Source organism: Paramormyrops kingsleyae, chromosome 23 (assembly GCF_048594095.1).
Source record: "Paramormyrops kingsleyae isolate MSU_618 chromosome 23, PKINGS_0.4, whole genome shotgun sequence".
In the NCBI taxonomy this organism is placed as follows: domain Eukaryota; kingdom Metazoa; phylum Chordata; class Actinopteri; order Osteoglossiformes; family Mormyridae; genus Paramormyrops; species Paramormyrops kingsleyae.
Window position 1 is genome coordinate 13,888,763 of NC_132819.1, and position 13,824 is coordinate 13,902,586.

The following is a 13,824-nucleotide window of genomic DNA, read 5'->3' on the forward strand; positions in this document are numbered from 1 at the left end:
AAGAATTAAACCATCTGAGTTCAGCTGTCTCCTGTCTGTAGAGGATCATGAGGACAAACATGAACCTCAGCCGACTGGCTGGCAGAGATGCCCCTCAGCTTTGTATCACTGTCATGTGACCCATCTAGGTGACGCATCAGCCATGCAGGAATTGGCTGGAACCAGCAGTGAACCTGGAGGATAAGTTCTAGCAGAAAGTGAACCTACACTAAACACATTATTTTAAAGCAGTCACCCTAATCCTTGGGGAGTCCACATTTTTGCTCCCTCCCGCATCCCAGCCAAATAGTTTTGCTCTACTGGGAGCTGGGAAGGAGCAAAAATGTGGGGGTGCCTGAAGCCCGGGTTGAAAAACACTGCTCTAGGAATAATTTGCTTCATTATTATAAATTGGCAGTAGGCAGGGGCACCATAAATGATACAGGGGTTACGGACAGCGACCTTGGAACATGCTGGAAGGGATCATATTTTATATTCACGAGAGCCTAGAGTGTGTTTTTGTCAGGGGTGGGATTTCTAGCCTCAGCCCTGGCTATAGGTACAGGAAGATGGGTGGGAGTGACCCATTAGCTACATTTTTAGCCTATTGACTGTTCCACTGCTGAAGGTTATTTCTGGCAAGAGCACACAAGAGACGGCCTGAAATGGGTGAGATGAGCCAACAGCAGCTCCCTAACCTGCCTCTCTCTTTAGCAACAAAGTTAAAAACACAAGTTACACAATGTTCAGTAAATGTGTCCCTGACTTGGTGACTTAGAGGAAAGATGTATACAAAAAAAAGTGTATGTTGTCAAAAACGTATTGCCAGAATTTGACTTGATTTAGCAAATGTATTAGAACAATCATCTCAAATCAGAACTTATAGTGGGCCTTTTAACGTGTCATTAACGTGCTTTTACAAAAAGAGGGGGTGTTATTGGATGAAAACTCTCTGCGATTGCACCTCTTCCAGGAACCATAGTGGTAAATGAATGTTTGTACCGGACCTCCAGTGTTGCTGGGCGACCACAGAGAGGGTAAACATACCAACCTTTGCTCACATCTGATTCATTTAATGAGCAAACATAACATTTATTGTCCACTGCCAGACTGAGTGCTTTAATTCTCACCAGAATGCATTTCTGTTTAAATATTAAGCTGTGAACAAATTAGTATGTGGTCACTAAATACATTGACAGCAAATTAAAAGCTAAGACTTTCACACCAAATTTGCACGTTCGCAGGTGAGGATGACAGTGCAAATTGAAACCTGCCACAGGTATTGTACCTGAACTGGGAACAGAAAACCTAAAGATGTATACAGAGTGACTAAATGTACAACAAAAATATATCACCCTACATTACATCTATAATTATTTTTAAATAGAAAAGAAAGGTAAGCTAGTTTAATGACCGTGTTCACAATCAGAAGGTGCAAAATAAGACGTTTTGTGTAGAAATAAAAATGCCAGAAAACACTACAAAAATTCACAGTTGATATTTTACAAGTATTTATTATAAATTGATCTGGTTAAACGGCATTAATACTCACTCCAGTTATGCTCAAAATAGAAGTATTCACAAAATTTAAAGGCATGTTCTATAAAATGGATCCGAATGCATTTTTATTGCAACAAATTTGCCTTTTCAGTACTTACTACAGAATTCAGAGACAGCACCATTGTATATTTTTTGCTTCTTAGAATAATTTAATTGAAAACCTACAATCACAACAGCAAGACAAAGCTATTAGTATTTGTAAAAACGTACAGGGTGTAAGAATACCGTAAAAAGTCAAACAGAAGATAACAGCACCATTCCAACTAAAATAAGAAACTATAAACAAAATGTGATTTGCATTTTAGATTAGGGCTTAGCTGGAAATGCCTATTGGTAAATTATGACTTAGGAAGGGTTCAAAAGTTGTGTAAAGCATAAAAGTCTTTGGATTCAAGTCAACTCTCCCCTAAAAGAAATAGGAATAAAAAATCGAAAACATATTAAACACAGTTTTTTCTGGAGCTGGTTTTAACAGCGTACCATTAGAATAAGGTGATATTCGCCATTTTCATGGCAATAGTTCTAGAACAGGTGGCATTTTACTATTTTTAGCTCTGCTGCACCACTGGGGATCTATAAGAAGCCATTAAACCAATTGGAAAGTATAGTTGGTGACCTTCAAAACAGCAAGCCCTGCTCCAGATGGAAAACTATGGAAATGTGCAGTGAGTCCCGCAGTCCTGAGCTTGTGCCCCAGCTCAGCACCACATAAGGAGTCATATGAAGGCCTGAAATTTTTGACGATAAATTAGTGGTTTTGTAACTCGCAGCCATTTATTTCCCACAAAGCAAAAGTGAAAAATCCAGAAATGAGACTGTCAGCTTATTTGGGTTTTCTAAGCTTGTACTAATTGGTCCACTAGGGACAATAAAAGGATCTTTAGAAGAGTTTCACTTGTTGGCTGCACAAAACTGAAGATCTGAATACAAGGCAGCACACAGCCATTAATTTGCAGCTTAACAAAATACATGCTCGTATTTCAGAAGAAATTTTAGACAGTCTTCCCAGAGTTTCGGTTTATGACGCACAAAGTTCACATTCAAACTAGACAGAATTTCATCTCATAGTCAAAGCAGCGAATTTTACTACAGTTCTATCGAGACTGAACACGACACAAAATGACCGTATCGTAAATCAGTGTTTCTCAAACCAGTCCTGAGGGACTCTCAGACGGTCCATGTTTTTGCTCCCCCCCACCAGGGAGATAGGAAGGAGCAAAAACATGGTCTGTCTGGGGGTTCCTGAGAACCGAGTTGAGAGGCATTGCTCCAAATGTCCCAAAAGAAACTATTGTGAGAAACTATTGTGAGAAACTATTGTGAAAATATTGTGAGATTTAGATCAAGGTTATTAAATCGCTATACTCATGCAACAACTTTAGCTAAATATTCATTGATTCCTTGTATTTTAAAAGTTTTGTTGCTAATGTTATTCAAACTTCCATGTTTTTTGGTTTCAATAAGAAATGCTTCAGAGACCTCAGAGTTAGTAATTTTCAAGAAAGCCTTTTCCTATTAAAAATACTGGTAATTATCCTATAATCTTCAAAACAATAACAAAAACAATTCATTATTTATCCTTAATGGTGCATGCATGTTAGCCACATAATTTCAAAAATTGGAGTTTCACAAAAAATACTGCTCAGCATAAAGACATCACACAATAGAAATCATTAGAAAAAAATATTTGTATTTAAAAATGAATGACATCTCCCCCAGAACAAAAAAAAAAAATCGCAAAATCAGTAACAAAAAGGTACATCATTCTCTTTAGCGGATACCTAATAATTAATGCCTGCAAAGGTTTGTGGTGCGGTAATTTGTCTAAACTGCTGATTAATGGCAGGAGATTGTGACATATGTAATCAGCGGGACACAGAAAAGGGCATTCATCAGTCAGGAAGCTGCTCCTTAGTACAGCAAACTGCTACTGCTGTCCCTGGCAGAAAAGATCTGACAGACAACCCACCGCTGCCCCAAACCCCCCACTCCAACCATGTAAAAGAAATTCTGACCGGCAGCATTACTCTCACCCCCCACCCCTCCCCCCCCAAACACACACACACACCTCCCCCAATCAGCCCAATGAGGTTATCATTATTTTTTTAAAGAACAGTTCTTTGTTCAATGAAATATTAAGTTCGTAAATGGGCCCCCTCGCCACCTCCTGTCCTCTAATTCCCCTTGACATTGGTGGGCCGAGCGGCCAGGCTGGCGTAGTAGGCACACTGGGAAGGGTCACACTGGCCAGTGGGTCCTGGTGGCCCAGAAGAACCGTGAGGTCCGGGGTTTCCTGGCTCTCCCTGAACTCCAGGCGTCCCTGGCACCCCGTCTTTGCCATATCCTGGAATCCCTGCCGGACCTAGAAATGAAAATTGAGCAAAACAATAAAAAAAAAAGAAAGCAGGACAGCCGAGATGAAAGATCAGCGAATCAGGGAAATTTGTGCTGTTGAGGGACCTTACCTGTAGGACCAGGGGGACCAACTTCTCCCCGTACTCCAACACCAGCTTCACCTCTGTCACCTTTAGACCCTCGTTCACCTGTAGATAAAAACAGGAAGAAACTGCTTTGAACAGTGACACACAGGCAGAGTGCATCCGTTTTATCAGAACTAAAGGCCATTGCACACCAAGTTTGTATTTTTCATCCCAGATTGTCGCACGCTTTAAAAATAAATATGACCTCACATGGTGTCAAATCACATTTACACAACTCCAAAACTTTCATCCGTCATGAAAGCTTTCAGGACAGGTTTGATTTTTTGCATTTTTTTTTTTTGCTTCCGTCATACGCTGTTGACCACGATCTTGAATGTATGTTGCCGCATTATTAGGCTTTGCCCTGAGTATCTGCCAATCACCTAGAGAGGACTTTTCCGACAGCACGATTTTGATTGTCTATTAATCTCATGATGTGTGTGTCCAAATAATACACACTGCCAGCTGATGTTCAGGCCCAACTGAATCACAGAAACTGGTTCTTTTTAATGTGGTTCCAGGTTTGTTAGGAGTGGATCTAATTGGACCACTGACATTCTGAAATACACCTTGAGCCGACTGGGATAATTCCACAGTTCCCATATCAGCAGGTGAAATTCTCCCTGCTCTTCATGGCTTCTTGGGTTCAGATGGACCGAGTATTTTCTTTCTCTCTTCCTACTCAGAAGAAGTGAATGGACCACAAACAACTCCACTTTGTCTTTTATTATACATTTTCACAATTATAGAATAATACAACACATTGGACTCAGCGTGCAAGGTTTCTGTGTGTAACAATCTTGATTGGATGACAGATTAAAAAATCTCATAAGACAAAAAAACGGACTTGGTGTGCAAAGGCCTTAACACCTGTATTTTGAGTTGCAGCAAATCTATTTTCAGTGCCAATTTGATTTTGGGCTTCAACTGAGCGTTGTTGCTGAAGAGTTTCTTAAAAACAGAGTACAAACCTTTGGGACCCATCGGTCCTCTTAGCCCATCACCTCCGTTCGGGCCGGGCATTCCTGGCTCTCCAGGGAGCCCAGGTCGGCCTGGAGTTCCATCTTTCCCGGGAAGACCTGGGGGTCCGGGCCGGCCAACACTGTTCTTCACATGAGCTGGCTGGATCTGGGCCATGAGGTAGGCAAGCTTGGCTAAAATTAATTAAAAATATTCACATACAGTCAGACCTCGGACATTCGTGAGGTTAGGTTCCAGAACCTGTCGCGAATGAGGATGAATCGCGGATGTACAGTATGGTAGTCACTAAAAATGGTAATATGTGCTTTTTTCTATAGTTTAAACCCTAAATATTACCCCAGTAATCCTCCCAAAACACTTTAATTTAATACATTACCTTTTAAAAAAACAAATGTTTGATGTGAAAATAGAGTACATTATGGACATTTGTCACACTAGCACAGTACTGTACAGTACAGTATACTAATGTTACCCCTACTAATTCACAGAACACGGCATTGGCTGCCGTTTTCTTTTGCATTCACAGTAAGGTAAAATGAGTAAACGAACCCTTTCAGTGTTTATAGCAAATGCGCCTTGAGAGGGAAACCCGGGACGCATCTGCTATGTACGTAAACATTAGCACCTTTCAAGAAATGTATAATTTTTGTACATTGAATTTACGTTAATGTGTACTTACTATTGCAAAATAGTAAATTAACTATTTTCTAATATTTATGTAACCATTAGTGTCCCAAAGGGAATAAACTTTGCGAATGAGATTTGCATCTTGTAAAGGTACAGTACAGTAGGCTATGTACATAAAAAGTAAGGTTTCCATAAGAAAGTCACGTTTTGTAAGGGATTTTTAACTGATTTACATTGTATGTCTTGAGCTTCCCCCCAAAACACAGTAGAATCTTCATTAACTAAATTTTTCTTACAAATTAAAACTTATAAATTACTATGAAAATTAAACATAAAGACTTCTGTAGGATTTTTCGAGGATTTCGCAGGTGTGTGAAAAAATCATGAATGCAAATAAGATTTTTGCGGATCTGTGAATCTGAGAATCACGAAGCGCAAATGCATGAGGGCTGACTGTATTTCCAAATGCACATCTTGTACAGATATGATTATTCCAGGATGATGCTAAGCGACATGAAAGTTATTAAAGTGAAATCTCACCGTCTAATTGTTTTGATAGTTCCTCTTCGATTAGCCTTCGCATTTGTTCTAGGGATACTGGTTCTCCCTATAGGTCAAATAAAGGCATATTACCCTTCATGATCCACGTAGCTTAACATTTTACATAAAAAACGGCATCAAGGTTAAACCGTCCTCACCCGAGGGCCCGGAAAGCCTGGCTGTCCAGTTGGTCCCTGTGGCCCAGCAGGTCCCACCTCTCCTGGGGGCCCTGACATGCCCATCATACCCGTGTGGCCTTTTCTACCTGGAGTTCCGGGATTTCCAGGTAGCCCTGGATCTCCAGGTACTCCTTTATCTCCCTTTATGCCTGAATCTCCCTAAAACACAAAATCAACCAAATAATTCCAGGCAGCTTTACAGCACAATTGAAGCATAAAGTCCAGAATATATTACAAGTGGTCCCCGGGCTAAGAACATCCCACTGCATATCTACGAACGGACTGTCTAAAGTCTATTATAATAAAAACGCAATGGTTCGTTAAAACGAATGCACACACTACTTCGTGACGCTGGTGAAAATGGCTTTAATGGATTGTCGGCTGGAGGAACAATGCAGCAAGGGCGTAACTTTGGTTTGAACATTGGGGGGGTTGAGGTCTCCAACCATTTAGAGGGAAACATGATTATTGGGGAAGTTGTATTAGCCAGTTTTGATTTATCGGAGGGGGGGTTGCTGTACAATCCCCCCATCCCCCTGTAATTTACACCTATGCAGTATTGTATGTAGTTACTTTTATTATTGCGTTTATACAGTATCACTTTGGAAATCCACTAATATCAAATTACTAGCAGACTAGTGGGCAAAACAGACTAGTGGGATCTTTCAGTGCCGGAATGTTCCAATGATCCTGTTACTCTTACCCGCTCACCCTTGGAACCACGGTCTCCTGGTTTTCCCGGCATTCCCTGGAAAAAGTGAAGTATTGAAATTACTGCCTATTCCACAATATCATAATGTTATAAACCAATATTACAACTGTACTCACGTGTTTTCCTTCAGCTCCTGCTGGACCAGGTGATCCCTAAACGGAGTAAAATAAACATGAAATTATATGCAGCATTTGGTTTGTTTTGGAGGATTATAGTAATCTGCCAAACCGGATGGAAACGCCATGCAACAAATCACAGAGTGAATCGTGGTGAAACATAATTTAGAATTCACCTAAAACATTTTCACTGCTAGTTTATATTAGGTCACGAAAACCCAAGTATTAAATCTGGAATATTGGAAGATGACACACTCACATAATAGACAACATTAGTATAAAAATATAATCAGTAATTACAGAGGGTCCTTTGGGGCCGATAAATCCAGGCAATCCTGGGCTTCCGGCATCTCCTTTCTGGCCCTTAACACCCTGAAAAACACAAAGTTAAATATCGGAGCTTCTTATGTCCTATCATGAACTCTGTATAGACCCATTAGCAGCATAATGCAATTTACATCATGTTCATTTTTTTTTCCAAATAAATCCTACACCGACAGAAGTAACCCCAGAGACAAAGAAAAACCCTTTAGTGAGCAAATATCATCTCTGTAAACATCCCATTACCTTGATCATTCAAGGACGCCATTTATAACCAGTCATTTTTCATCAGTAGTTCATCAGTAGTTCATGCATTGGCCACAGTAAATCATCAAATCCATTCATTCCATTGGACAACGTAAGGTAGTGTTTCTGCTTATCAGACTACAGTGACACAGGCAATGATGAAAAATTGTATCACTAACTGGCATTCCAGGAGATCCTTGCTTTCCAGACGGGCCGGGTTCACCAGGTTTCCCCTACAGAAAAACAACAAAACCTTACCCGTGTTCATACCGTTATTGTTGCATGATAGGTCAAACATTTCCATCAGAATGCCCCCTTGCTTTTACCTGTCACCTCAGTATACTGTAAACAATAGCCGTCATCTCCCAATCCCTCTGAAATCCCCCACTGTGCATTTAGAGGTAGCTGTGAGTCATAGTGGTTTTCTATCGTTTAACGATGCTTAAGAGCTGTCTCACCGGTTCCCCTCGTTGGCCCATGTGACCCTCCGGCCCTGGAGGACCAGGAACACCCTACGTACAAGATACGTAAGATTTTAGAGATGTGCACATCTGTGGCATACTTACAACAGATTGACTGTATATACACTAGTGGCCAAAATTGTGGAAACTCCTAACATTTTTGGCATTGCGCTTTAAAAATTACTACACAAATATTGGCAGTAATGTTCATGAACAATCAAAGAATGTTACAAATATACACTGGATGATTAAATAAGTAACTGGAGCAACAGCTGAATAAAGTTCTGCCATCTCTAAAAATCGAAAGTGTTCCCCCAATTTTGGCCGTTGGTGTATGTAGTTATTGTGTAAAACGGTCTCGCCGCTCACATCTTTCCCGGAATTACCATCCCGTCCCGGGGGGCCTGCTCTGCCTTCTTCACCCTGAACAGGACAGAGGAGCCATCACCATATTTCAGATGGTTTTTAATTGCATCCACAAAGCTCTTTTCACAACACAAGGGATTACACACGGAAAGAAACATGCTACCATAGACTATAACATAAATATAGCCCCCATAAATCTCACAAGCACTTGTTCGTTTGAAGAAAAGACACCCTTCATCATGTTGGTGTACGAGCATATCATGCTGTCTTCAGATGTAGCCTCTTAATTAAATTTTATGATACAGCTGTCATGAAAATGTTTTTGTTTACCTGAGATCCTGGGGGGCCAGGTTCCCCCCTGGGCCCTTTAAATCCCTGTAATAGAAATGAAACTTTTATTAACCAGCCATTTTTCATAACACAACATTTCAATGTAGCCCTTAGTTGCTACATATCAACAGGCAAACGGTGCATGGAGGATCGTAGAAATGCCAAAATTTCCCAAACACCCCAAAAAAACAAACTTACAGGAAGCCCTCTGAGTCCATCTCTGCCTTGGGGTCCTGGTTCTCCTTGTTTGCCCTGAAAATAAATATAAATATTTTTTTCGATACCATTACATACCTATTTTAAAATGCAGTTTTCCAAGCCATTTTTATAAATGTAGCACAGATTTCTATCTTCAAATTGCCATACAGCTGCCTCAAGCACATTGTCAGTTGTGCTTAACAGCATAACGCGATTCAACCAGACAGGAAGAGAGGATTTAACCAAACCAGCAAGCAACTTACCGGTTCCCCTTGCTCACCAGGCCTTCCATCCTTCCCCATTTTCCCAGCAATCCCCTTTAATATAACAAAAAAAATCAAATCTTCCAGTCTGAGAGGTAACATCACAAGGTGGGATGTGTGAAAACAAATTAATTTGTATGGAACTGTACTCATACAAAACACAAAGATTTTTTGTGGTTTAAACCCTGGATACAGTTTTATTAATGCATTGTGAATACATATTTATGCTAAGTTTGTCACATTTAAACAGTTTACCTATTGATTTGGTGTCATTGGTAAACAGAGTATTCAGCACTGTGGAAGGATTATCTCTTTTCTTACAGAAATAGGAGGGGAAACTATAACAATATCTTACCATTAATCCAGGTAAACCGGGCGGGCCCTGGATTCCTTTAAGACCATCTTTGCCCTGAGCAGAACATAACATGGATCATCCACAACACCAGCGGCTATGACACAAGCTGCATGTTTACAATGTAACCACATGCTATAGGAAGGGAAATTATGTTGTCTCACTAGTAGTAGGACTATCAGGGCTGATACACAGCTGATGAAGATTTAATTACCTTCTCTCCAGGTGGACCTGGAGGACCCATTGGTCCTGGCTGACCATCGGTACCCTATGAAAGAACCTCACACTCATCAAGAAAATAATTGACAGAACACTGAACTGTCTATTAAAAAGCTGACTTAGCTCACAGACAGTCCAGCACATCTTTCCAATGCAGACCTATAGAAATTAGCCATGAATACTTTCAGCTAAAAACTACCAGTTCGTTCTTTCATTGATTCTTATGAACCCCTGATGCAATTAGTGCTTGATCATACGAAGGTCCAGATTTAATGTCGGACAACCCACAAATGAGGTTCATGTGCATACAAATGACGACATGCACACTGAGAGGATTTCGGGGGAGACGATGCATTTGGATCTGGAGGGAAATCCACAAGATCAAAGCAAGAATGTGAAGAACATGGAAATTCTGAACATAGAGCTAAGGATTTAAACGTACAACCCTTGAGGACTGAAGCACAGACGCTACTTGCCGAGGGCCAGGTATAAAAGTAAACTTGCTAAGTTAAACATGCACAGGGTAGTATTAGTTTATCAGAGTAACATAAGTCAGGGCCATACAGCAAATTGGTTTTTCCAGCAATGGGAAAATGGTTAATGTGTTACTAACAATAACCACATTAATAATGTTTACTGAATTATTCATGCGGAGACCGGAATGCGCCAAGTGAGTTTTATATATGCGTAGCCCCAGGACCTAAGAGCAAAGGCAGATACTCACCTGAGGCCCGACTAAGCCTGCAGCCCCTGGGTATCCAGGCGCCCCTGGAAGTCCCTGCAACACAGCAATGCAAAGCCTGTGGTGATATGGCCCACAGAAACTGCACAGAGGCTTTAGTTACGAAAACACAGTGGGGGGGCAAACAGCTGGCTTACTGACTGTGCCAGAGGTCTTACGGGGTGCCCTGGGTGGCAGTCTGGCGTAAAAGTGGTGTGTGTGTGTGTGTGTGTGTGTGTGGGGCGGGGGGGGGGGGGGGGGGCATGGGTAATTAATGCTGTTTATATTTACATATATGTCTGCATTTAGATTCAGCACCAACTGAACTGTTCTTTTACCAGCTAAACTGTTCGTTTACCAGTCCAGGGGAACTTCTTAGCTTTTCCTGGCTGACAAACGGCTTAAACAAATCATGACTTTGTAGAAGGGTGGGGGGGGGGGGCTTGCCCCATTCTGCACTGATGCAAGTTCATATTGTCCTTAAGAAATTGCTGATATTACTTTCAGTCTCACCTTTTCACCTTTGTCTCCAGGAGCACCTGCAGGTCCTCGGTCACCTTTCATACCCTGGTAGCACATTTTGGATATTATTAGTGCCAACACCAGCATATTTATATTATATTATCCCATTAACAATTAATAAGTTATGAATAAACTCTGACCTGCTGCTGACTTGTGGGTAACATGTAGATTTAAATATATATAGATTTTAATGCGACTGTATGACCCCAAACTGTTAGGGTGCCCATTACAAGTCTTCAGTAAATTATCTTTGGTCACATGATAAGTATAATATAAATACTGAAATATACATTGGCACTAATATGGCTTCTAAGGAAAACTACAATGCAGCTTCTGTATCTTTCATGGTCAAATTGGTCAGCCAAAGAATAAATGCTGACATTGGAATCATAAATGCAATTGCAATTTTCCTGAATGCTCAGTTTTACTCCACATTGGGGAAAATCATCGGTATTTGTGCATAAAACAAACTAAACTATAACTTTAAACGTTTAGCAGCTCTATAAAAACAGACTTGCTGCTTAAAAACCTAGGAGCAAGAACAGCAGATGTTTCTAGCTGTGGACGGCCCTGTCACATGGGCGGCTCATGTGATCTTGCCTTTGTCCCCTCGGCTCCTGGAGGCCCAGCAGGACCTGTAGGCCCAGCAGGACCCTGCAGTTGAATGCAAAACATCATTAATTAATGACAGGAGCTTGAATTTAACTCCAACCCCGAGTAACTAAAATATTAAACAAAGACAACCTTCAAGCAGGATAAATTCACAAATCATATTCAGAACCACAATCACTTTATTGGCCAATTACACAGACACGCATGAGGAATTCATGCAAAACTCCGCACACGTGTGGGACTATTGCTTATTATTTTATCACTATGCTGAGCATCTCTCCCATAAATGTTATTCATTCCAGTCATCAAATATTCATTAAGCAGCTTTTATATCACCAAAGATATTCGAATGGGATCTTATCGACCGAACATAAACATGGCTGACTGAAGGCAGTGTTTCACATACCGGGTGTCCATCTTGGCCCTCTTTTCCCGGGGGTCCCGCAATGCCTTTGTCCCCCGGTAATCCCGGCATGCCAGGCAGCCCTGGGGGTCCTGCAGGGCAATCTGAACATACGTCCTGGAGGGCCAAGAGTCACAGTGAAGAAAAGAACCTGGATCCCAAATGTAAACAATTCCCTATTTACTGTGAATGTATCACGTGTTGCACCCATTATTCTCTATATTGTTGTAACCAGGTGCCACGGATATTGCTCCCAGGTCTTATTAATGTTAGGGGATATGCAAAGCCTTAAATTTTGTGAGCAGGCACATAACTTGCTTCCTGTATGATATAGGAGGATAAAAATGAACATATATTGGGTAAATTGGTACTATATGTGAATAAGTTATACCAAATGCAAAAATGCATTACCAGCAGTACACACCTAAATTGCAAGTGTACATCATATACATTTCAGTCTTCATAATTTAAATCAAGTAGCAAAGCTTTGTTTGGTTAGTTCATACCTTCAAATCCAGCTCTGACAAGTCAGCTGCTTTTCCCTATGAAACAGACAGACAGACAGATACTGTTACTTTCTGCATTAGTTATAACTCATTTCCTATTGTGCTGAGTGGGACTGTACAGCATACTGTACATATTTAATTTACAAATAATACTTACAGGTTCCCCTTGGGACCCCTTTTCACCAGGCCGTCCCGGTAAACCCTATCAAGCGAAGAATAATTATTGGTTTCAACTTCATTCTTGCCACATGCTCTTAAAATGCACCAGACGGGCTGAATCTGACTAATTGATCATATTTGAAAATCACGCCTTTGAGTCCCCAGTGGCTCTGTGAGTGGATCACAGCTGGCGGTTCACTGCAGCTCTGCGTGTGGAGTTTGCATGTGGTCTCGGCTTCCCCCAGCTACTCTGGTTCCGGAAAATTGCTCTCTCTATGGGTTTACTTACACTAGGCCATGTACCCCATGCCTGAGCACGTTTGACCCCCCAGAGTCTAGTTTTTTGACTAGTGTGATTGGTCTGTACCGTGCCTTGGCACGCCTGGGAGCAGTAAGCATCCAGTGTGATCGCTAACTGTTCCCAAGTACAGAACACAGACATTAATCATGCAACCAACACATGCATACACACATGGACGCTACAATGACCCGGATCTGGAAGGATCAGATCAGATAGGCTGTACGGATCAGGTAGTGACAAATATTTCACAAACATCGCAGCAAAGGGATCACTTTGGTCTGAGGTGCAGTGTTTGCTGGAAATTTGGACTGAAGAGAGTATCCAGGAAGAACTGGACGCAACACACAAAAAAACTGAGATATGTGGATAATCTTCTTACATGTGCAGCATCATTAAATGAAAACTGCTGCGTTGAATGCTCAATAAATCTGTAAGTGGGCCGTGTGTCATCATACCCAAAAAGACTCCAAATAAGCCACAAAATAAGGTCATTAATCATGAACTCCATTGTGCTGTGCCATAGCGCTTTTCCTTCTATGTTTTCCTAAACACAAAAAAGTCACACGTGTTGATGAAAGCGTGCTCAGGCCAGGATCGCTGTGCAATGTGAGCACAGACCAGCAGGAGAGTGGGGGGGGGGGCAGTGTTTGGTGGGAGCAATCATGCCCGG

General features: G+C 41.2%; 1 protein-coding gene across 2 annotated transcripts in view; it reads right to left on the minus strand.

The window, feature by feature from the left end:
• Positions 1-1,473: 1,473 nt before the first annotated feature.
• col22a1 (collagen, type XXII, alpha 1) overlaps positions 1,474-13,824 on the minus strand; it is a 58,817-nt gene continuing 46,466 nt past the window's right edge. For both annotated transcript variants that reach the window (XM_072705757.1, XM_072705756.1), the window contains 22 exons: positions 12,852-12,896; positions 12,695-12,730; positions 12,192-12,305; positions 11,774-11,827; positions 11,165-11,218; positions 10,655-10,708; positions 9,926-9,979; positions 9,715-9,768; positions 9,360-9,413; positions 9,097-9,150; positions 8,899-8,943; positions 8,572-8,625; positions 8,200-8,253; positions 7,921-7,974; positions 7,475-7,546; positions 7,175-7,210; positions 7,050-7,094; positions 6,326-6,505; positions 6,168-6,234; positions 4,991-5,173; positions 4,005-4,082; positions 1,474-3,901 (listed from right to left, as the gene is read on the minus strand). In XM_072705757.1, coding sequence (XP_072561858.1) covers positions 3,714-3,901; positions 4,005-4,082; positions 4,991-5,173; positions 6,168-6,234; positions 6,326-6,505; positions 7,050-7,094; positions 7,175-7,210; positions 7,475-7,546; positions 7,921-7,974; positions 8,200-8,253; positions 8,572-8,625; positions 8,899-8,943; positions 9,097-9,150; positions 9,360-9,413; positions 9,715-9,768; positions 9,926-9,979; positions 10,655-10,708; positions 11,165-11,218; positions 11,774-11,827; positions 12,192-12,305; positions 12,695-12,730; positions 12,852-12,896 — 1,629 coding nt within the window. In that variant the 3' untranslated portion in view covers positions 1,474-3,713. The remainder of the gene's footprint in view (positions 3,902-4,004; positions 4,083-4,990; positions 5,174-6,167; positions 6,235-6,325; positions 6,506-7,049; positions 7,095-7,174; positions 7,211-7,474; positions 7,547-7,920; positions 7,975-8,199; positions 8,254-8,571; positions 8,626-8,898; positions 8,944-9,096; positions 9,151-9,359; positions 9,414-9,714; positions 9,769-9,925; positions 9,980-10,654; positions 10,709-11,164; positions 11,219-11,773; positions 11,828-12,191; positions 12,306-12,694; positions 12,731-12,851; positions 12,897-13,824) is intronic.